Source organism: Schistocerca americana, chromosome 1, assembly GCF_021461395.2.
Source record: "Schistocerca americana isolate TAMUIC-IGC-003095 chromosome 1, iqSchAmer2.1, whole genome shotgun sequence".
In the NCBI taxonomy this organism is placed as follows: domain Eukaryota; kingdom Metazoa; phylum Arthropoda; class Insecta; order Orthoptera; family Acrididae; genus Schistocerca; species Schistocerca americana.
Genome location: NC_060119.1, coordinates 739,380,373 through 739,402,813, shown reverse-complemented (window position 1 = coordinate 739,402,813; position 22,441 = coordinate 739,380,373). Strand labels below are relative to the sequence as shown.

Sequence of the window (22,441 nt, the reverse complement as noted above, 5' to 3'; positions counted from 1 at the left end):
GAGTGAGTTGAGTTTTCCATTAGTGATCCTTTCTAAAACCATGCTGATTCACTGATGTAAGCTTTTCAATCTCAAAGAAGTTTATTATATCCAAACTGCGAATATGTGCAAGGATTCTACAGCAAACAAGTTAGGGCTATTGGTCTGTAATTCTATGGTCCATTTTTTTATCGTTCTTATACACCTGAGTCACCTGTGCTTTCTTCCAGTTGCTTGGGACTTTGTGCTGGGTAAGAGATTCACAGGGAAGGAAGGGAAGTAGAGGGGAAGAGAGGGGTGAGTGGTTTCTCAGAAGGAGGGAGTACCCCAGATGGTTGTAAATTAGCCCTCGAGTGATCATAAATCAATTAGCATAACAACAGGTTAAGGGGAGTGCAGGAAGCGATAATTTGCTGCTGAATGCATGCTTGCCCTTGAATGTATGTAACCCACACAAACAAAATGCACCAGAAACAGCTTTGCACCACTACCTCACACAAGTGTGTGCACCTGAGAGGAGTTCATAAAAAATTGAACTGTTCATCTTCATCCACCCAACAGCCCTTATCTTGCACCTTCCAATTTCCATTTTTTTGGCCTAATGAAGAATGCACTCCATGGGAAGCAGTACACAGATGGATGCAGCAAGACGTTGGCTCCAATGTCTACCACTAGAGTGGCACCATAGGAGCAAGTAGACCCTCTCAGCAAGATGGCATAAGGCCATCACATTGAATGAAGACTATATTCAAACATAGGGTTTTGTAGCCAAGAGTGGAGAAGAATAATGTGAACTGAAATCCAGGATAAAACCAAACCGCATTCAGAAAAAATGTGTTGCATTATTTAATGAACAGTCCAGAAATATACTGTAACTTTATAGAAGAAACCATTCCTGCAACCATCTGACTGTGTCAAGAAGGACTGCAGCATGATTACCGGACAGAGACTTGTACCCGCTTCTTCTGTATGTTACATGCAGTAACGGGTTGAGGGATACGAAATGCTGGTTGAGTTCAAGTTGTATCATTGTTCTTCCAGAAAGTCTTGGGTACAGTTTAACACAGTCGTTTAATGAATCATGTTACAGTTCCTTCCCGTCACTTACCGAAGAAACTTCGTCCTTGAGTCAATAGGCTGACGTAGTTTACTACCCACCTGTTACTGGCCACGCCCCCCCGCAGTTTTTAAATAACTTTCCCAGGCCAATGGGGCAACTAACACTGGCGCTCCACTGGGATTTAAATTACACTTTAAGAACAAAAAGAAAATACAGTGCAAAAAGTTATCCGAATGGGACTGAAATCTGTAGATGTGATGTACATTTGCAGACAAAGGAAGATTACGGTTTCCAAAGAATTCTATGATCTATTCAAGAGAAAGTGCTTCACAAACTGAACAAGTCAATAACGCACTGGTTCACCTCTGGCGCTTATCCTAGGAGATATTTGGCATGGCACTGATTGATGGAGTTGTTGGATGTCCTAACAGTTATCTTGCCAAATGCTGTCCAGTTGGCGCGTTATATCGTCAGAATTCCCCCAATGCCAAGCCGAATAACTGCTTGCTCAATTTGTGAACATCTTTTTCTTAAATGTATCATCCAGTTTTTTCTGAATTTGTAATGATTTGTTTATGTATATCGCTCATATCTACCGATTTCCGCCCCACTCGGATAAAAAATCGGTTAATGATTAACAATGTGATGTATTTTGAGAATACAGCTACAGACACTGAGCCAAGAGTAGCCTCCGCATAATACCATTTAATCCAGCGAATATGCCACTATATCAGAGTAAGACTACCGAACCATTGATTGATTTCGTGATCAAAGTGACGAGGGGAATGGCTCCGGTGATCTCTTACCACAAAGCTGGCGCTGTCACATTTCGGCTGAGGTGCGACTTAGTCGTACATACAGAGTGGAAACGGCGGTATCAGAGTGTGAACCGCATGATGACGTTCTGCTCAAAGAAGCAGTGTCTTGATATAATGTGGCAAATGCTAGGAGCAGATCGTGTTCACGTTGGACGATCTTGATGGAGGTTAGTGATTGAGAGAGTGAGAATGTTAACAGCTGCACTCCGGACTTCGACGTACTGAGACGTTGAACTTCAGTAACCTTCCTATCATAAAAACGTAGCGTCGTTGCCAAACACAGTGAGGAGTGGAGACCAAGGACTACCTTCTGTGATGGGGAACTGACTGACTTTTACAGCTAGAGGTTGCTGACTATGCCTCAGTTCCAACAATCAAAACTTGTCTCCTACATCTCCGCATTTACACTAGCTAGAGAGGAAAGTGTTTGAAACTTAACGTACGTTTTAACGGTTACTGCCATCTCACGCAAATTATCAACATCTTCTATATCCAATTTCAGTTGCTGTCATTCAGTTCCTCAGTAGGGTACATCTGGATTCTTAATTTTGGTCTCTCTCCACCTGGAATTTTTGCTAAGGGATTATATGCAACAAAAATATTAAGAAGCTAGAAATAAAATTAATAGCTCCAAAACACATTCACCATGGGTTGGTCATGGGGAGAGGATCCCGAATGTAATTATATGGACAGATTACTGATTATTAATTGCCTCATCTTTCTTGGAAGCGTTGCACTGATGAGTACACGGTTTGATAAGTGACGATCCCGGGCAGAGCAGTTGTGAATAGCGGTAGAAGAAAATTTTGTTTATTGTGCGGCTCCAGGAATGTAACAGTACCGTCATTTTTAACGAGATAAATATAAATTACGTGGCACATTTGGCCGTTAGCTACCTGTCAGATCGTCCCTTAATGACACATACTTACAGAAAGATGGGAACTATTTCTAAACGCCGTAACACCTGCAGGTGATGATAACTTGGTGCTGATTTTGGAAACTCACTCTTTACACGTAAATCTAATCTCGTTGGTGAAATCCCTAGACACAGGGTGGGGCAGGACCAAGAAAGTATAGAAGGGCGAACCCAGAATATCAGCGTCATTTGCCGTTTGTTTACATTTAACCACCACATTATAGCACTGAATACATTGATACAATAACCACAAATAATTATGAGTGACAGGGTAAAGCTAATTTGTTGGTTACATAAATAATCTGCTTTAACAAACGATTTTAGCTTAACAAGGCACAAAACTAAATACAAACGAGGAAAAAATATTTAAAACTTGTTTTCTTATAAAAACGAAACCAGTCAAAGTGCAGCAGCAACAGTCTCTTATAATAATTTAAGGAAAGGTGATGAAGCCTTCGAAGGATTTTCGGGAAACTGGTTGAATTTTTTTAATAAAGAGGCTCTTAGCACACAGGGCAGCAACTACAGCGCTAAGAATCAGAATAACATCTACTGGAAATTTTATCGAGTACCAAAATAGCAAAAGTGGATTAAGGTTGTCCATCCGTGAGACAGGTACATTATCAAGTTAGGCTCGAACAGTAATCGTGGTTAAATAATTTGGAAACATTAGCGGAACATAATAATCAAGACAGTGCTTTAAGAAAAACTTAGCTACCCGGAATTCACAAAATGTGCAATACAAGCTTATTCCAAAGGAAATGAAAAAATTTAAATACAGTTCCACTAATTAGCGATAGAGCCATTACATTAAATCTTTCAGCATGCAGCGCGAACCAGCGGGCCAAGACGACACGCCTCAAAGGCAGCCGATAAACACGGAAGCCCTTCCATCCTTTCCTTGTCCTATCCCACCCTGTATTTGGGGATTTCACCAACTACCTTACATTTACGTGCAAAGAGTGAAATCGAGAATTTGCACAAAGTTATTGTCACCGGCAACAAGCCCACGCGGCCACCACCCGCTGGAAACCTGGCCGCGAGGCTCAGAAGACTACGTAGGGCTGTTAAATGCGAGGCCCACGAGAAAGATAGGCCGCGGCGCGTACGTCACGAAGGTAGTCCTGAACTCGCTCGCTCAGCTCAGCAGACAAAATGCGTTTCTAAACCTGTTCACTCGCAGCTGGGCGCCTGCGTACTAAGAATTGCGTATTTTACTGGAATCTGCTATTATCAAGCCTTACTACAACAAAATTTAATTTAATACTCGATATAAATGGTATAACGGCTCATTTAGTCTCTTCTGCTTAACAGTCCTCATTTCATACAAGAAGGTGCCTTATGCAACTGATAATCATGTTGGCATGATTTTAATTCTATTATACCCCAGTGCAGCTGTAACAAATTATAAGTGGGCCTATGGACTTTCCATCATTGTAGGACTAATAACAGTAAGACTCCATAATAGCGGATTCCAGTAATAGATGCAATTCCCGTTTTGTAAGCACACACCTAGTTACAGGTTAAGAGGTGTAGAAACGTAGTTTGTCCGCTGAGTTGAGCGAGCGAGCGGGCGCAGGGCAACCTCCCTGACGTACGCGCCGCGGCCTGTCTTTCTCGTAGGTCTCGGTCAAACGCACCTTAGGCGAAACATAGGCCAAGCAAACAAGTTAGGCAAATATTAATGTCCACCATCTCGAGAAACGCTCAGCATAAGGGCTTTTAATCCGCCACAGAACTTCAAAAAATTACCCTTAACCACATTTCATAATATCAAAAAGCGTAATAGTGCCGAAGGTAATGTCTCTTGAAGCATTTAGCAGAATAAAATTTGATACACAGGAAATTCATAAATGCTCAGAATAAGATCTGACAAATTTAGGCAAACTATACGGCAAAGAACCTTGCGTGAAGCAAGCAGTTATGTAAGAAAAGTGACAAGCTTACCCCTGCGAGGCGGTACCTTCAGATCCTACAAACAATGCCTCCTTCTTGGTACTGTGGTATGTAAGCCTACAACACAATTTTAATACATATATTAAATACAGGAAATTTTTTGTTAAAATGAAACACTAAACGCAAAATGCTTAAAAACACTGAAAATACAGGTACAATTACGTACACAGCCAAATTCTATTGATCAGAAATACGAACAATCTGAAACAACACAGCCTTGACTTGGGTAATTACACTCAAATACTTCAGCAAGCCACCAAGTGCAAGCAAAACATGTGGGCCTATCGTAGTATGAGAAATACTGACCAAAAACGCACGATGTGGCAGATATTTGATTGTTGTTGTTGTGGTCTTCACTCCTGAGACTGGTTTGATGCAGCTCTCCATGCTACTCTATCCTGTACAACCTTCATCTCCCAGTACCTACTCCAACCTACATCCTTCTGAATCTGTTTAATGTATTCATCTCTTGGCCTCCCTCTACGATTTTTACCCTCCACGCTGCCCGCCAATACTAAATTGGTGTTCCCTTGATGCCTCAGAACATGTCCTACCAACCGATCCCTTCTACTAGTCAAGCTGTGCCACAAACTCCTCTTCTCCCCAATCCTATTCAATACCTCCTCATTAGTTATGTGATGTACCCATCTAATCTTCAGCATTCTTCTGTAGCACCACATTTCGAAAGCTTCTGTTCTCTTCTTGTCCAAACTATTTATCGTCCATGTTTCACTTCCATACATGGCTATACTCCATACAAATACTTTCAGAAACGACTTCCTGACACTAAAATCTATACTCGACTTTAACAAATTCCTCTTCTTCAGAAACGCTTTCCTTTTCGTTGCCAGTCTACATTTTATATCCTCTCTACTTCGACCATCATCAGTCATTTTGCTACCCAAATAGCAAAACTCCTTTACTACTTTAAGTGCCTCATTTCCTAATCTAATTCCCTCAGCATCACCAGACTTAATTCGATTACATTCCATTACCCTCGTTTTGTTTTTGTTGATGTTCACCTTATATCCTCCTTTCAACACACTGTCCATTCCGTTCAACTGCTCTTTCATTCCTTTGCTGCCTCTGACAGAATTACAATGTCATCGGCGAATCTCAAAGTTTTCGTTTCTTCTCCATGGATTTTAATACCTGCTCTGAATTTTTCTTTTGTTTCCTTCACTGCTTGCTCAATATATAGATTGAATAACATCGGGGAGAGGCTACAACCCTGTCTCACTCCCTCCCCAACCACTGCTTCCCTTTCATGTCCCTCGACTCTTATAACTGCCGTCTGGTTTCTGTAAAAATTGTAAATAGCCTTTCGCTCCCTGTATTTTACCCCTGCCACCTTTAGAATTTGAAAGAGAGTATTCCAGTCAACATTGTCAAAAGCTTTCTTTAAGTCTACAAATGCTAGAAACATAGGTTTGCCTTTCCTTAATCTTGATTATCCTGAAAATATCTAATGCGGCCCCCGGCACTCAGTCCCGCACAGCATGGAATATCAAAGCCGGACACATTAGCAACCATAGACAAAAGGACGCCGTACCCAGTTCGATGTCTTAACTTCGACTTCACCAATTTCACCAAGTCTTAACATGTACAGAGATAATAGGCGACTGATCCACAGTGTCCGAAACTCGGTACGTGGCGCCCTCTTTCCCGCTGTGATTCTCTGCCTGGCTCGTATTGGCTTCCCCTACGCAGCTCAAGGCGTACGTTAGGACTCGCTCTACCAGAGACAGTCAGCGACAAGCTACAATCGATTCTCACTGCCAATAGTGGCGCCACTGAAAAATGCTCGAAATCCAGGCACGTGAAATTGATTGCGAGCCCGCCACGGCTCAGTTGAGATAGGAAATACAAAGATGTTTGATTGAGTACACAGTATTGTGATCCTTCGTCAGACATAGTAGTTATGTACTTAGGCCCTTACAGTTGGCGAAGATTTAAGGAAACACAACAACATATCTCAAATACTAAAAATCGTAGAGTTTTACGTTGCGTCGAGATCTAAATCATTCGATACAGAGCACAAACTCAAGATACGCAACGAATTCCAGTATGGTCGGAAGTATCTGCTCCGATATTCGCTTGAAAACGTGATAGCCGAACAGTTATTTGAAATCGTCCCGCCGAATGTGAGGCCAGTCTCTTGACCGTTATGCCGCTTTCATTAGGTTAGAAAGCAGATACAGTGTTGATACCGCTTTTAAACTGTTATGTGATGTAGTAGTAATTGCCGTTCCTCTGTCTGCGATATCTACCGCACAGAACCAGCGAAAAAAGAAAGAAAGAAAGGAATCGTTTAGAAGAGATCAGCGCGTTTCATCACAAGTTCTATTAGATTATGTGTAACACATAAGCTCGAAAACTTCCCGTGAAAAATGATGACACGAGAAAGAAAACTCCGGACAATTCCGAGAAACGGCGTTCATAGAGGAGTCGATGAACATTTTTTTACCGCCCACAAGGACGTTGTGCAATCTGTAGCGACGTGAAAACAGATAAGCTTTCGCTCACATACAGTCACTCAAGCATTCGAGATTTTGCGAACGATACTCGATTGCGATCGAAAGGCGGTTTCTTGTAGTTGTACGACGTCGTTAAAACTACACTTCAGCTACTTTAGCCACAGTAGACGGAAAACTATTTACTGCACAGGTATCTGATTTCGTAGGAACGTTGATCAGACAGTGTTCTGCAGGAGTTTCGTTGTTAGTAGTGTATGTGTATTGACTTGCCGTTAGGCTACGCCACTTGGGCATTACTGTTGCAGCCAACATGGACGGATCCGGACAAGGTGAGCAGCGCTTTGCTCCTAAAGCTGTTTTATCAAAACAAGAGCTCTTCACGAGCATCGATGCATTAGAGAAATGCGGAGAGGTCCTTTTCTCGCAAGTGGCGATTTGGAAACTACTCCTGAGATGCCAACGCCAGACGCAACTTGTAGAAGAAGGGACTGTTGCGACGGTTAAGAATGCAGGGCGCAATGTGCAGTGCACGAGCTGTCTCGCGAACGTTCTGAAAGTGTTGCGAACAATTATGAAACGATATCCTTACAAGCTTCACATTACACACCGAGTTTTGCCACATGACGGAAACATTCGAGTAGGCTTTGCTCTTATGTTTCTCACAAGGGCTGAAGTTGACGACTTGTGGTGGCCTCGGAATATTTTGTGGAGTGAGGGATCACACTTTAGGGTTACTCGCTCGCTGAGGCAGTCAGCACAGTGAACACTCACAATCGCACCACCGAACGTTCATGGGTATCCCTGCATACTGAACGCATCACTGTGTGGTGTGGCTTCACGGTACAGTCCAATTTTTTTTTTTTTTTTTTTTTTTTTTTGCTCAGACCACAAGGACGAGTGAATGGCACACGTTACTGTGATCTGCTTCATCTTTTGATCCCAGCACTACAGGAGAGAGGTACTCTGCACCCATATGTTTTGATGCACGATGGAGCTCCACCTCACCTTGTTCGTGAGATCACTCGATTACTCCATATCATGCGCTGACGAAAAAAAATCGCAACAAAGGAAACAATTGATGAAGTACCAGGAATACATTTGTGTAGGCACCGTATTTAAATGATTAACACTGCAAGATCACAGCTTAATAGCGAGATAAGCCACTGCAAATCTCAAAGGAACGTTAATAACCGGCATAAGCGCCACACTGTTGACAGCGTGCAGATGTATATGTATTGTATAGGTGCCAGATGTCAGTTTGAGGGATGGAGTTCCATGCATGTTTCACTTGGTCGGTCAGTACAGGGAGGATTAATGCTGTTGGTGCTGTAATTGTTGTCCCATATGTGTTCGACGGGAGACAGATCTGATAATGGAAAAGGCCAAGCCGACATGTCGACACTCTGTAGAGCATGTTGGCTTACAACAGCTGTATGTGCGCGAGCGTTGTCCTCTTGGAAAACACCTCTTGTAATGTTGTTCATGTACACTAGCAGGCATGATGCGTGGGATAACAACGAAAGCGCTCCTGCTGTCATACGAAATCACATCCCAGACCACACCTCCAGGTGTAGTTCCAGTGTGTCCAGCACGCAGGCAGGTTAGCTGCAGGCCGTCAGCTGGCCTCCTTCTAACCAACAAACGGCCGTAAGCGGCACGGAGCAGAACCAGCTTTCATCAGAAAATACAATACACGCAAGCAACTTTCTGGTGAGGGCAAACACAGCTCAGATACATTATGATTAACAATAATAAAACTCAACATTCGATTGCCATTAAAATTATCATAAAAATTACAACAATTTAAAAGTCAAGAATGATGAGGTATTTCCAAAAGAGACACAACTGTATGAAGGTGCTATATTCTCAACTATCGGTCTCACATCAGCATAGACACATCTTCTGGTTTACAATGGTTATATTTCCGTAATGTACACTACTGGCCATTAAAATTGCTACATTATTAAAACTGCACATGATAAACGGGTATTCATTGGACAAATATATTATACTAGAACTCACATGTGATTACAATTTCACGCAGTTTGGGTGCACAAATCCTGAGAAATCAGCACCCACAACAACCACCTCTGGCCGTAATAACAGCCTTGATACTCCTGGGCATTGAGTCAAACAGAGCTTGGATAGCGTGTACAGGTACAGATGCACATGCAGATTCAACACGATACCACAGTTCATCAAGAGTAGTGACTAGCGTATTGTGATGAGCCAGTTGCTCGGCCACCATTGACCAGACGTTTTCAATTGGTGAGAGATCTGGAGAATGTGCTGGCCAGGGCAGCAGTCGAACATTTTCCGTATCCAGAAAGGCCCGTACAGGACCTGCAACATGCGGTTGTGCATTATCCTGCTGAAATGCAGGGTTTCGCAGGGATCGAATGAACGGTAGCGCCACGGGTCGTAACACATCTGAAATATAACGTCCACTGTTCAAAGTGCCGTCAATGCGATCAAGAGGTGACCGAGGCGTGTAACCAATGGCACCCCATACCATCACGCCGGGTGATATGCCAGTATGGCGATGACGAATACACGCTTCCAATGTGCGTTCACCGCGATGTCGCCAAACACTGATGCGACCATCATGATGCTGTAAACAGAACCTCGAATCATCCGAAAAAATGACGTTTTGCCATTCGTGCACACAGTTTCGTCGTTGAGTACACCATCGCGGGCGCTCCTGTCTGTGATGCAGCGTCAAGGGTAACCGCAGCCATGGTCTCTCAGCTGATAGTCCATGCTGCTGAAGACATCAACGAACTGTTCGTGCAGTTTGTCTTCCTAACGTCCCCATCTGTTGACTCAGGGATCGAGACGTGGCTGCACGATCCGTTACAGCCATGCGGATAAGATGCCTGTCATCTCGACTGCTAGTGATACGAGGCCGTTGGCATCCATCACGGCGTTCCGTATTACCCTCCTGAATCCACCGAATCCATATTCTGCTAATAGTCATTGGATCTCGACCAACGCGATACGATAAACCGCAATCGTGATAGGCTACAATCCGACCTTTGTCAAAGTCGGAAACGTGATGGTACGCATTTCTCCTCCTTACACGAGGCATCACAACAACGTTTCACCAGGTAACGCCGGTCAACTGCTATTTGTGTATGAGAAATCGGTTGGACACTTTCCTCATGTCATCACGTTGTAGGTGTCGCCACCGGTGCCAACGTTGTGTGAATGCTCTGAAAAGCTAATCATTTGCGTATCACAACATCTTCTTCCTGTGGGTTAAATTTCGCGTCTGTAGCACGTCATCTTCGTGGTGTAGCAATTTTAATGGCCAGTAGTGTAGATGGACAATTCCCGAAAGCAGGGACTCCGTGACTGTCCATATACTTTATGGAAATATAACCATTCTAGACCTGCCCAAACAATGAATACCTCGATATGCTTATGGTGCCGGGTGCATCCGAGAACCAAGCTGCTGCTGCTGCTACTTGTGGGTATGCTGCAGGGTACCCTCAAACGCGCCATCCCGATAACAATGTTTTTCGTCGCCTGGAGCCACGCCTTCGGGAAACCGGTAACCTTCGTTCACAAATAATGGATAGAGGTCATCCAAGGACTAGACGTACGGGGAATTATCCGTGATAGAACAAGGCAGATCCATATATCTCAAAGACTGGTTGTTGAAGTGTTGTGATTTGAAAAATTGCATCTATATCATTACGCGTTACTTCAACACCAGCAGCCAGAAGACCGCATTCTACGAGTATTGTTTGTAACCTCCCCCTTCCTAATCGGCCTACTGGATTGCGGTATAACTGACCGTGATCGCATATGCCAATGAAATTTTGGAGTTAGTAAGGGTATCGTTACCGAAGTAAAATAACTCCGGCTAGTTGGAGGAAACTAGACTCTTCTGACGGAAGAATCTATTCTAAACTTAAGCTAAACACTGTTGATAATTTTGGGATGGGTGAAGTATAGTGCAATAGCTTACGAACCGCACAGGGGAGAAAAAGGGTACCACGTAATATTTACTACTAAAATTACTGATAACACAAAGAAAACACTGATTAGCTAAAAAGGAGATAATCGGTTGCCAGCCCGCTGGGGCAATGCGTTTTCAGAATCTTGAGAAAGGTAATGGCAAAGAATTTCAAGCAAATAATCACCGGCGCGGCAACAGAAGGTGGTCACGCTTTTCCACAACACAACAATTCACGAGAAAATAAATCAATCAGAAAGCACTGAGTTTGTAGTTACTCATTCTGAAATATTAAATTTTGAAGATAAAATTAGATGGATTTACTGGTTAAATGAATGACTGGCTTAACTTAAACTCTGTTACGTAAAAAAAAAATGCTTTCAGCACCCTCAGTATAACGTAATGCAAAATTTTGAAAGAAGTAAGCAATTTATTTTTGATTATTGAAAGACTGAAGTGAATTTACTTCAAGCAAATGAGCAATTGATTTTACTTTTAAATTAACAACAATAAAATACATACCAAGTTAGCAGAAGTCACTTGCTAAGCTAAATACAGAATAAATGAAGTTGCTCTCTCTTAACGTATGCTATATCTTTAGTTTTTAGTTTTGCCAGTCAAATTTTACTTTACTTTAAGTAACCTCTGTCATGCAATACAAGAATGAACAATTACTGGGGCAGAAAATTTAGGCTGAAACTAATCAGTACCAAATACACAAAACTGGCAGTAAACCTTAATCAGTTTCTATATTCTTATGACACTCGGTGATTGCATGGAAAGGAAAGGGACACTGCGTGGTAATAATGTCTGAGGACAATGACGACACAGGTGCCCTATAAGTTTTAACTGTTGCAAGTTATTATTCAAGTTATTCATATTTTGTGAAAGAAACGTTGTTGAGCAAAGCCTCTACTTTACTATGTTTGTCAGTTAACACTTTTATAACGTTGTAGCTGTGCGGACGACAACGCTGAGCTGCCGTTGTTGTTGCTGTTGCTGCTGCTCGATGAGAAGAACCCCGAGCCATCTCCAGAGCCACGGATAATTGTGGGACAGGCAACAGTTGGAACTGCAGCTTCCTCCGCCTGTCCACCTCTACTCGCGGGTAAACGGATCAGGCGCCTCTACACTGGCGCGAGCATAGCTGCACATCGCGTCTGCAGAAGCGCCCAACAAACACTTCCGCACTCTTTCATGACTCAAGCTAGTCTGCTTCCTCTCTGCCCGCAAAGATAAACAATGGCACCGATACATTTCAATAAAGTTCCCTTGGCTGTCACCCAACAATTTACAATATTTTCATCGTAATTACAATCAATTATACAGCGTGTCCCAAAATAATGTATACACTCTTTGAAACTGAACATCTCTTTAATGAAAGGGATTACAAATACAATTTTAGTGGTGTCAGGTGCCTCATGGTCTGACTTAAGGTGTGCAAATGTTCAAACTGGTATCCGTCCATCGCAATACACCATCGACGAAGACTCAAGACTGAGCGACATGCCACCTTTGTTTCCAACAGAATAGCATCACAGACTTGCTCAATTTGCTCTCTAAGATCATCAATGGTGTGTGGTCTCTCAGTGTAACCTGTGTTCGCCGGCCGAAGTGGCCGTGCGGTTAAAGGCACTGCAGTCTGGAACCGCAAGACCGCTACGGTCGCAGGTTCGAATCCTGCCTCGGGCATGGATGTTTGTGATGTCCTTAGGTTAGTTAGGTTTAACTAGTTCTAAGTTCTAGGGGACTAATGACCTCAGCAGTTGAGTCCCATAGTGCTCAGAGCCACTTTTTTTGTAACCTGTGTTCTTGAGTGTACCCCACAGAAAGATGTCTAGAGGAGTTAAATCTGGAGATCGAGTGGGATACTCCACACTCCCTCTGGCAGGGAATGTAAGATTGAGAAATGGCGTCACATCCAGGTGAAAGTGAGGTGGCGCCCCACCCTGTTGAAAGTAATAATCTTCATTTCCAAACACCAATGCTAAGACCAGGAGTTATCATTTCCAAGTAGGAGTTTCCCATGAGAATGTTGTCAAAGGAGTGCGGTCCGATTAACCCTCTAGAAGACCACACCAGACTGTTACTCCTGGCAGATTAACATCCCTTGGCTCAGTTACGTATGGATTCTTCCTGGCCCAGTACATGCAATTATGGCAGTTAATTGTTCCATCAAGTTTAAGCGTCGCTTCATGTGACCAAAGAATTCGATCTTGGAAACATTGCTCTTTTTCACATCTGTTAATGAACCACTTACAAAATTCGCTTTGCCTATCAGGATCACCCTCGTTAAGAGCATGGAAAAGTCTTGGAATGTAAGGCTGAAAGTTCTGGAACCGCAGAATTCTACGAACGCTGCTTCTGCAGATCCAAGTCACACGAAAGCATTGCCTCACAGATTTCTTCGGGGATCGTGTGTATACCTGGATTACTGCATCAACACTCTAATTATCTGTTGACCTTCTCTTTCGTCCGCTATGACCCTTATTCGTATTGTGCACCGTTCCTTCGACTTCAAACATATCTCTGATTCTTGTAATTGTTGCTCTTGTCGGTGGTGGTGTTCCAAATTCAACTCTCCAACGTCGGCGTACCGCATTCACTCTCTCTGTTTTCCAGTAACACTTTAGCATCCATTTCCATTGTTCAAACGATAATGCCACGTTTGCTGACAATCCTGAAATGAAAGAAAACATTATATTTTTCATTGCCTTCTAAATTATTAACCATAAAAATTGTATTTCTGTCTCCTTTAATTAGAGATATTCTGTTTCAAAGAGTGAACATTATTTTGGGACACCCTGTATATGCAGTCAAAATTAAATACACTAGAACATCGATTACATATTAAACACAATTCCTGTAATATAGCTTACAACTTCAGAATCAAAGGTATAGTGCAAGTTATCAACGGATAATAAACGTCAAATGTTTTGGATGGCGCAGAGGGTATTTTATCTGCATTTTCGGTGTTACAAGTTTTGTGAATGGCTTTTGCGCAAGTGGAAGATAAAGAGCATTTCATAAATAACGTGATCTGGAGTGACGAATCTAACTTCACTCGTGAAGGTGTTTTCAACCTCCCCATCAGCAGTTATTGCTCAGAGCACAATTCACATGTCACCTGTGAATGTGGCTTTCAAGAACGCTGTGGCATAAGCCTGTGGGTTGTAATCATGGGGGGAGTGCTTTTGAGCCCTTACCTATTTCGGGACAAGTTCAGTGCATCCCTGTACTGGTCGTTTTTCACAATAATTTGTCTGACGCATTAGAAAGCGATCCACTTGGTGTTTGGTGACAGCTATGGTTTCAGCATGATGGTGCACCGCCACACTTCCTAATTAATGTGCGTAACAACTTCAATGAAGGGTTTCCTGGGAAATGGATTCGCCGCGAAGGTCCAATGTTCTGTCCTCTGCATTCCCCGGACCTTAATCCACTAGATTTTTATTTGTGCGTACTCTTAAAGGAACAGTGTATAGTACTCCAGCCATTGACGTACACGACCTAATAGCTCACGTGCATGCCACTTCGGCAGTGGTGGATGCAACTGTGTTGCATAAGGTCCAGAAAAGTATGTTCCAGCGAATGACGAAGTGTTTGCAAATGCAAGATGGTTACTTTGAACATCTTCTCTAAACTGAACGTTGCTCGTGTGTATACGTACCTCCTCTGTGAAGGTCTGGACATCAAATGTACAGAATGGAATTATTGTGAACAGCATACTGTCCAATCTTGTGTAGACTCTTATTGTGGTTTTTGTACCTCACTGGATGTTACAGTATCTACTATTATTTTCTATTGGCTTTGTTTGTGTCATGAACGAAACAAAGTGGTCGTTTATATCTGTGAGAACTTCATGTTATGTTTTAATGCTTAAATAAAGGTAACAATAACAGAAAGAAATACATAAGATACCGCATTGTAGTGGTGTAAATTGCATACAATTTAATAAAAGAACTGTTTGGCGCGAACGCTACTCGAACATCGGCGAATCTGCATATCCGTTCCCCATAGCCTCGTCTCACTGAGATAATGGAAGAGCTCCAGCACAGTAGTGTTCATGCTACCTGTTCTCGGCCACGCTGCACGCAGTTACAGCCTTGTCAGAGCTTCGTTTTTTAAATCGCACTTCTATTAAACCCAATGGCGGGACCAGGTTTTGCTACATACACTTTTGTCTTGAACTGGGATGAAGAAGCGCATGCCGACAGCCAAGTGCGACATTTTCTCTTCACCCTGAATGCCTGCAAGCCCACGCCCACTACGCGGAAAAATATACAATCGCACTGTACCATTAGATAATCTGCTCAACCATCTTTTCCAGCGTCTTATGGACACAGGTTCTCTAGCTCCCAACAATGTGAACAGGGACAGCCTCAGTCAGTCCGTACATCTCAGATGGAGGACCCTGTTCTACATTTACTGCATGAAAGACCTGGAACCAGTGTGTGGCATGAATCGTCCTCTTAAATGAAATTTTCACTCTGGGTCGAAACTTCCTGGCAAATTAAAACTGTTTGCCGGACCGAGACTCGAACTCTGGACCTTTGCCTTTCGCGGGCAAGTGCTTGGAAGGTAGGAGACGAGGTAATGGCGGAATTAAAGCTGTGAGGACAGGGCGTGAGTCGTGCGTGGGTAGCTCAGTTGGTAGAGCACTTGCCCGCGAAAGGCAAAGATCCCGAGTTCGAGTCTCGTCCCAGCACACAGTTTTAATCTGCCAGGAAGTTTCATATCAGTGCACACTCCGCTGTACAGTGGAAATTTCATTCTAGAAACATCTCCCAGGCTGTGGCTAAGCCATGTCCCCGCAATATCCTTCCTTCCAGGAGTGCTAGTCTGCAAGTTTCGCAGGAGAGCTTCTGTGAAGTTTGGAAGGTAGGAAACGAAGTACTGGCGGAATTAAAGCTGTGAGGACGGGGCGTGAGTCGTGCGTGGGTAGCTCAGTCGGTAGAGCACTTGTCCGCTAAAGGCAAAGGTCCCGAGTTCGAGTCTCGGTACGGCAGACAGTTTTAATCTGTCAGGATGTTTCAATCGTCCTCTTGACTGGATGGTTCAACATGAGCAATTGCTGTATCCATATCACCTTCAGCACGTCCAGGCACTGCACCATAGCAGACTGCAGTTCTGTCAGTGGCTCTTACAGACATGAGCTACACATCCACTGTGTCCGTTGAAGATTTCTTTTTCGATGAGTGGAGTTCGCAAGAAATGACGGTGTGAACTTTCATAACCAGCATGTCTGAGCTGATGAAAATCCCTACGCTACTGCGGGAAGAGGGCATCAGCATCCTTTCTCCACCATTGTATGAAAAGGCGTTCTTGGTGATAAAATGTTAGGGCCATACAGCCTAGCGCAAAGATCAAATGGGGTTTATTCTCATCATTTTATTGTTAACGTGTTGCCTACCTTGTTCAAGGATGTGCCATGTCAGCAAAGAGTACAGATGTAGCTCACACACGATGCCACACCATCACATTTCCTCCGCAATGTGCGTGAATGTCTGACACACATTTTTAGGGCCGTCGAATTGGCCGGGGAAGTCCCACACCTTGGCCTCGCCGTTCTCCACGCTTCAGTCTCCTAGACTTTTGGTTATGGGGACACTTGTCTTAGTCTGTGCCACCCCACTCAACGACGTCCAGACACTACAAGATCGCGTCTTCAATACACGCCAGCACTTAAAACAATCGAGTGTATTTCCAAGAGTGAGTGATTCTTGACGTTGAAGGGCAGAGGGATCATCGCCGGGGACGGATGTCACGTCGAACACCTCCTACAAGAAGTGTCATGAATGAACGTCAGGCTGAACCCCTCCTTTGAACAAGTGTACAGATCACAGAAAAAATGTGTTTCCGAACCCATGTGTAATGTATTTCTTTCATGATATGATGTACACTAGCACCTCTGTCAATTATGGACATTTTTGTTTCCAGTCACTGTGAATAAATGTACAGATCTCAAAAAATATGCGTTTCCACTTCCATTTTTATTGGGCCTTCTTTTTCTCTTTTTGATGGTTGTTACCACTGAATGTCGCCTGGAGGCGTTGTTCGCTAAGGAAAGTAGAAGGAGCTTTCAAATTAAAACGAGGCGGTTCGAAAAAACTGCTTATTATTTCACAACTAATCGTCTCAACGGTTAATACACTTATCCCATTCTAAGGCAAGACGGTCAGTGCCTCCAAGGAAAAATGTTTGCGACGGTCTACGAAACCATAATTGTACCCAAGCGTGCGCCTCTTCGTCTTCCTTCAGCGCTCCAAAAATATGGAACGGCCTGGAAAGAGATTACGATTGCATGAAGGATGCGTAAGGGTTTCCGAGTGCAACTTCTGTAGTCCAAACAAGTGTTAGGGGGGAGGGGGGGCATTACCCTGCGACAGAATGATGCCGTCCGTCAACATTCTTGGGCGTTTGGACTTGATGGTTAGCTTCAATTTTTGCAAAGTATCCACGTAACGCTATGCGTTAATTGTGGCGCCGTGTTCCGGAAAGTCAATGAGCAGGGACGCCTGCAGTCAAAAAGATAGGGCACCATGTGTGCAACGCGTATCTGTTGTCGGGACTACGCTGCTCAAGTTTCTCTGGGAAACCCTTATGTATCCTCCATGCAGCCCCGATCTCTCCCCAAGCTAACTGCATAATTATATATGTATGGTGTCTGTCCTTCCGGACATGTCCGAAAGAACAGACTCCAAGGTCGATCGCGACAGCCGTGAAGAATGAAATTTCAATGAATTACAAGCCTCAGCCGCGGGAACAGGCCTTGCCACGAGGATTGAGATTAATGAGCAAGGAGCACTGCTTTCGTAGTGTGTGGAGTAAGTTAATTTGGGTCTGCTGGGGGGTGTGCCTGGGTAAGTTCGCGCAGCCGCACTAATTCCTGTGTTGTTGGTGGCTTATGGGTCACAGCGCCTGCCTAGTGAGCAGGAGATCCCGGTCCGTCACACATTTTCAACTCTCCCCGTTGATTTCCGTCAATGCCCCGTACACAGCTGATGTTTGTAATTCACTGAAATTCCTAATTCCATAATTTTTGTGCCCTGTAGAAAGACTTTAGTGGCCGTCGATTTGCTTCGAAGGAAAAGGTGCACGCCTGGGTACAATCATAATTCCACAGGCAAACGCAAACATTTTTCCATGATTCGGATAATCATGCTAGCGACGATACAATGCGCACCTGGGGAAATCCACTGACTCAAGTGACTTTAAGACAGAACAGATTGTTATGATGCGGCGTCTGGGATCGAGCATCTCGGAAACGGCGAAGCAGACTACGACATCCACCGAATGAATTTTCACTCTCTTGCGGAGTGTGCACTGATTTGAAAGACCATACCAGATTAAAACTGTGCCCACGAAAGTCAAAGCCACCAGGCTCGATTCCTGATCCTGCCGGTCTATGTCAAAGGGTAAACACTAGGTACACACAGAAAGTTTTTGCTATTGCGAAGCTCAGTGTGAGAGATGTACATCTATGTCTTCGTTTTATAGACTGCCTCATGTTCGTATCTTCTGGTACAGGGTGACAATTATTGACCTATATGAAATACTAACTTCCAAATGGTTTGTGTTAGGACTTTCAGACAGCACAGTTGCCGAGGAGCAGGAATTAGTAAGCTCTCTGCGGTTTGGTTTAGCGACGAAGCCCTGTTTCACTTGAATGGTTCATCAGTAAGCTAAACTGGTGCATTTGGGGGGCTGAGTATCAGCATTTTGCTATCTAGAAGTCTCTTCACTCTCAACAGGTGACTGTGTGGTATGCAATGTCCAGTCACGTAATAATCGGTGCGGTATTCCTTGATGGCACGGCGACTACCAAACAGTATGTGAAGATTTTGGAAGATGATTTCATCCCCATTATCCAGAGTGACTCTGATTTCAAAAAGAGGTGGTTCGGGCAAGACGGAGCTCGACCCCAAAGAAGCAGGAGAGTGACGTCCTGGAAGAGCACTTTGGGGACAGCATCCCGACTCTGGGGTACGCAGACGCCACTGGCATGAGTCTCGATTGGCCGCTACATATGCGCCTTCCTTTTGTGGGGCTATACTAAGAACAAGGCTGGAAATAGTCTTTCAGGAGGTCACCGACAGCATCAATGTTCCGAAATTTCTGCGGGTCATACAGAACTTTGCTATTCGTCTGCGCCACATCATCGCTGGCTAAGGCAATTCTGGTAAAAGTCACGTTATTATTGAACAGTTAGAAACAGTTTCGACACTGGTCCACACAGATACACTTCTAAAGATGAAATAAATGTTTGACCTGTGCAAGTCGGTGCGGCAGTTGGCGGGCAGCGAGATAGCGGGCAGCACAGCACACATACAAGCACGGCTAAGGCTCTCACTGCATCGGCACTTTCCTTCTTCTTAGCGTCGTAATCTTTCCAATTTTGTGCCTAAGAATATAGCCATGCCATGTAATCGTCGGAATCGGCTCATCCGAGGCTCAATGGAATCCACTTTTCCTGGGTAGCCTCCTCGGTACAGTACGTGTTCCTCTGACCGATACCCAACTCCGACTGTTATATTGAGCCCGTTGTGCCGAATAGCGCCAGTGTGCGTTTTCCCGCGCTCGCCTGTTCCCACCTTTTTCCGCTCCCCTACAGGTAGGGTATTCACCACAGGTTTTCTACTACACATATCCTAATGCATTACCGACGTATGGACCAAGTGTATAAATTACAATTTTCACATCTTACAATAGTTTTAACATTAAGTACACTTCCCTTTGATTACCACATTATTTGAAATCTAACATAAATAATAATATTCATTTCAAAAGTTGCTCACAGTTTCTTTAACATAACGATACGAACCGAAAAAGAAGTTCAAAACATTGCTTACATTAATTTATCTAAATTCATAAAGAAAAAAATTATTATATGTACAGTTGTCGTTACACATGCCCCTGTTTCCAGAAAATTTACTTAAGTCCAAATTTTATGGGAACACTAAATCTTACAATTATACAGTGGTTCTGAATCTTTACTTAAATGTCCAAAAAGATTTACACTACATATTTCCTTTTACTCACTGTATATAGGTTTACACTTTTTTAACACATTAAGAATAATTACTTGTCATTTACTCAAGTGCCTTTTGCACAGTCCAACTTCCCATCATAACATTATTAAAATAGCAATTTAATTATTTTTTCTAAATTTCTCAAAGAAATAATTTAAAATTCTGGAATACAAACATTTAACTACAAAAACAATTGCATATTTTGTATACACTATAAGATAATTTGTCGCTGCTTGCTTTGAATAGCAGTCCATTTCCTTACTTACTAAACAAAACACACACACATATATTCAGAAAATTAACTACACATATTTTCTGCCTATTATGCGGATTTGTGCAGTCCTTTTCACTCCATATTGTCACATCTCCTGGATCACATTTACAATTTTCCATCGACTATTTATCTGCCCTCATTGGTATTTGGCAGTCCTTCATATTATGGTTCATACACTGCCCATTTTCATTTTTGACAGTCCCATCTTTTATCTGGTTGATAGCATTTATCCTTTCTTTTCAGTCCTTTTCTCCATACATTTTTACAGTTACAGTACAATTGGTAATCTGAAACTCACATAACTACATTAGCACACTGTCAAGGGTACACAGACATTTACAAAGATTAGTTACATTTAGAATAACTTGGGTTCAGCATAAGATACAGCACAATTACTCGTTCCTAGGAACATACAGTTTCAGTTCCACAATATTTCTTACACCTAAAGGTCTTTTGGATTTCGGGTAGATCAGGTAGTAAGCATTATCGTTTGGAATGTTCTGTATTATATATGGTCCACTATAAATATATTTAAATTTGGAAATTTCATGGTTTAGTTCACTAGATTTTTCGTGGGTTTTTAAAAGAACATAATCTCCAATTTCAAATTTTGAAACTTTTAAAATTTTATTGTGTCTTTTAGATCTAGATTCAGCTTTTTGCTTTGCCCTTTTTATTACCAATTCTTTCTTTTGATTCAATCCCAAACTTGTACAAGGTGGAAACTCTAGTTTTTCTTCAATTAAACTTTTACTACTTCTGCCTAACAAAATTTCTTCCGGTGGAAATCCTGTAGTTTCATGATGTAATGTGTTCATGACATTCTCAAAATCCGATATAAATCTGCCCCAGGCTCTATTTCAACAAAACAATAATTCACTTTCAGATAACACTGAGTTACAGTAATAATAAAGTCATGCATAATAATAATAATATATACAAATACAGCACCCTGCCCCCAGTCTCTTTATTAACAAGGCAGTCTTTTATGGTTCATCAAACAGTCACTTAAGTCTGGTGGCTTTTTAGGCCTCTGGAGTTCAAAGTCTTTGCTTACTTGAACTCTTCGCAAAATAAACACTGAGTCATCAGGTGGTTCTTTCTTTCTTTGTTCGGTCTCAACGTCTGTATTTTGTTTTGAAGTTTCTTCATCATTAGGTACAATATCGCAATTAACTGCATCCCTATTATTTTCACTGATTTTCTCATACCCTCTTTCAGTAAAAGTATATTCACTTTCTTTTACACCTGAAAATTCATCTACACTAGAGTCATCACTACTCTCTTCCTCACCATCAGATCCACTTAAGTACACTACTTTTGCACAATAGGGAGAGTTAGTACATTCATTTTCGTATGTATTTGCGTATCTTTCATCATCTGAACTATCGTCGGAATCCGACCATTCTTGATCACTTTCAGGTTCTAACATAAAAGCTTTTCTGAGATAGGCACTAAGTTCTTTCTCTGTATTGTCGTCAGGCTTGGATTTTAATTCAATCTCCTCTTTTGGCAAAACGGCCTCATCCTCAGCTTTATTCACATCTACTGTGACTTCATATTCAGTGTAATCCTCGTGGACTTTAATTACTTTCAGATAATCATCTGCCCCTTCTCCACGGTGCCTCTCGGTAGCAGCTTGTACTATTGGCGGACTGTTAGCAGAAGTTATTTCTTCGTCAATGCTGAGGATTTCATCCTCCAAATCCTTCCTATCATTAACCTTCCTCCTATCGGCAGCACGCGTACTTTGCGCGGCGCTATTTATTCTCCACTCTTCACATTTGGGCCACGTCACTTTATGGACGTCCCTACTATCTCTCTTTCCACCAACTAATTTCTTCGCCTCATCCTCCTTCTTAAAATCCTCCCACTTACATTGCTTTAGGCCCTTGTACAGATCATCGATCTGCACACGCCAATCAGTAACTTCTGCTAATTCATCCTCGCCTTTTATCTCATTGCAAA

General features: G+C 42.7%; 1 protein-coding gene across 1 annotated transcript in view; it reads right to left on the bottom strand.

The window, feature by feature from the left end:
• The window catches only part of LOC124593953 (lipopolysaccharide-induced tumor necrosis factor-alpha factor homolog), a 376,268-nt gene that overhangs the window by 95,272 nt on the left and 258,555 nt on the right, over positions 1-22,441 (bottom strand). The window contains exon 3 of the mRNA XM_047132304.1: positions 4,721-4,786. Coding sequence (XP_046988260.1) covers positions 4,721-4,786 — 66 coding nt within the window. The remainder of the gene's footprint in view (positions 1-4,720; positions 4,787-22,441) is intronic.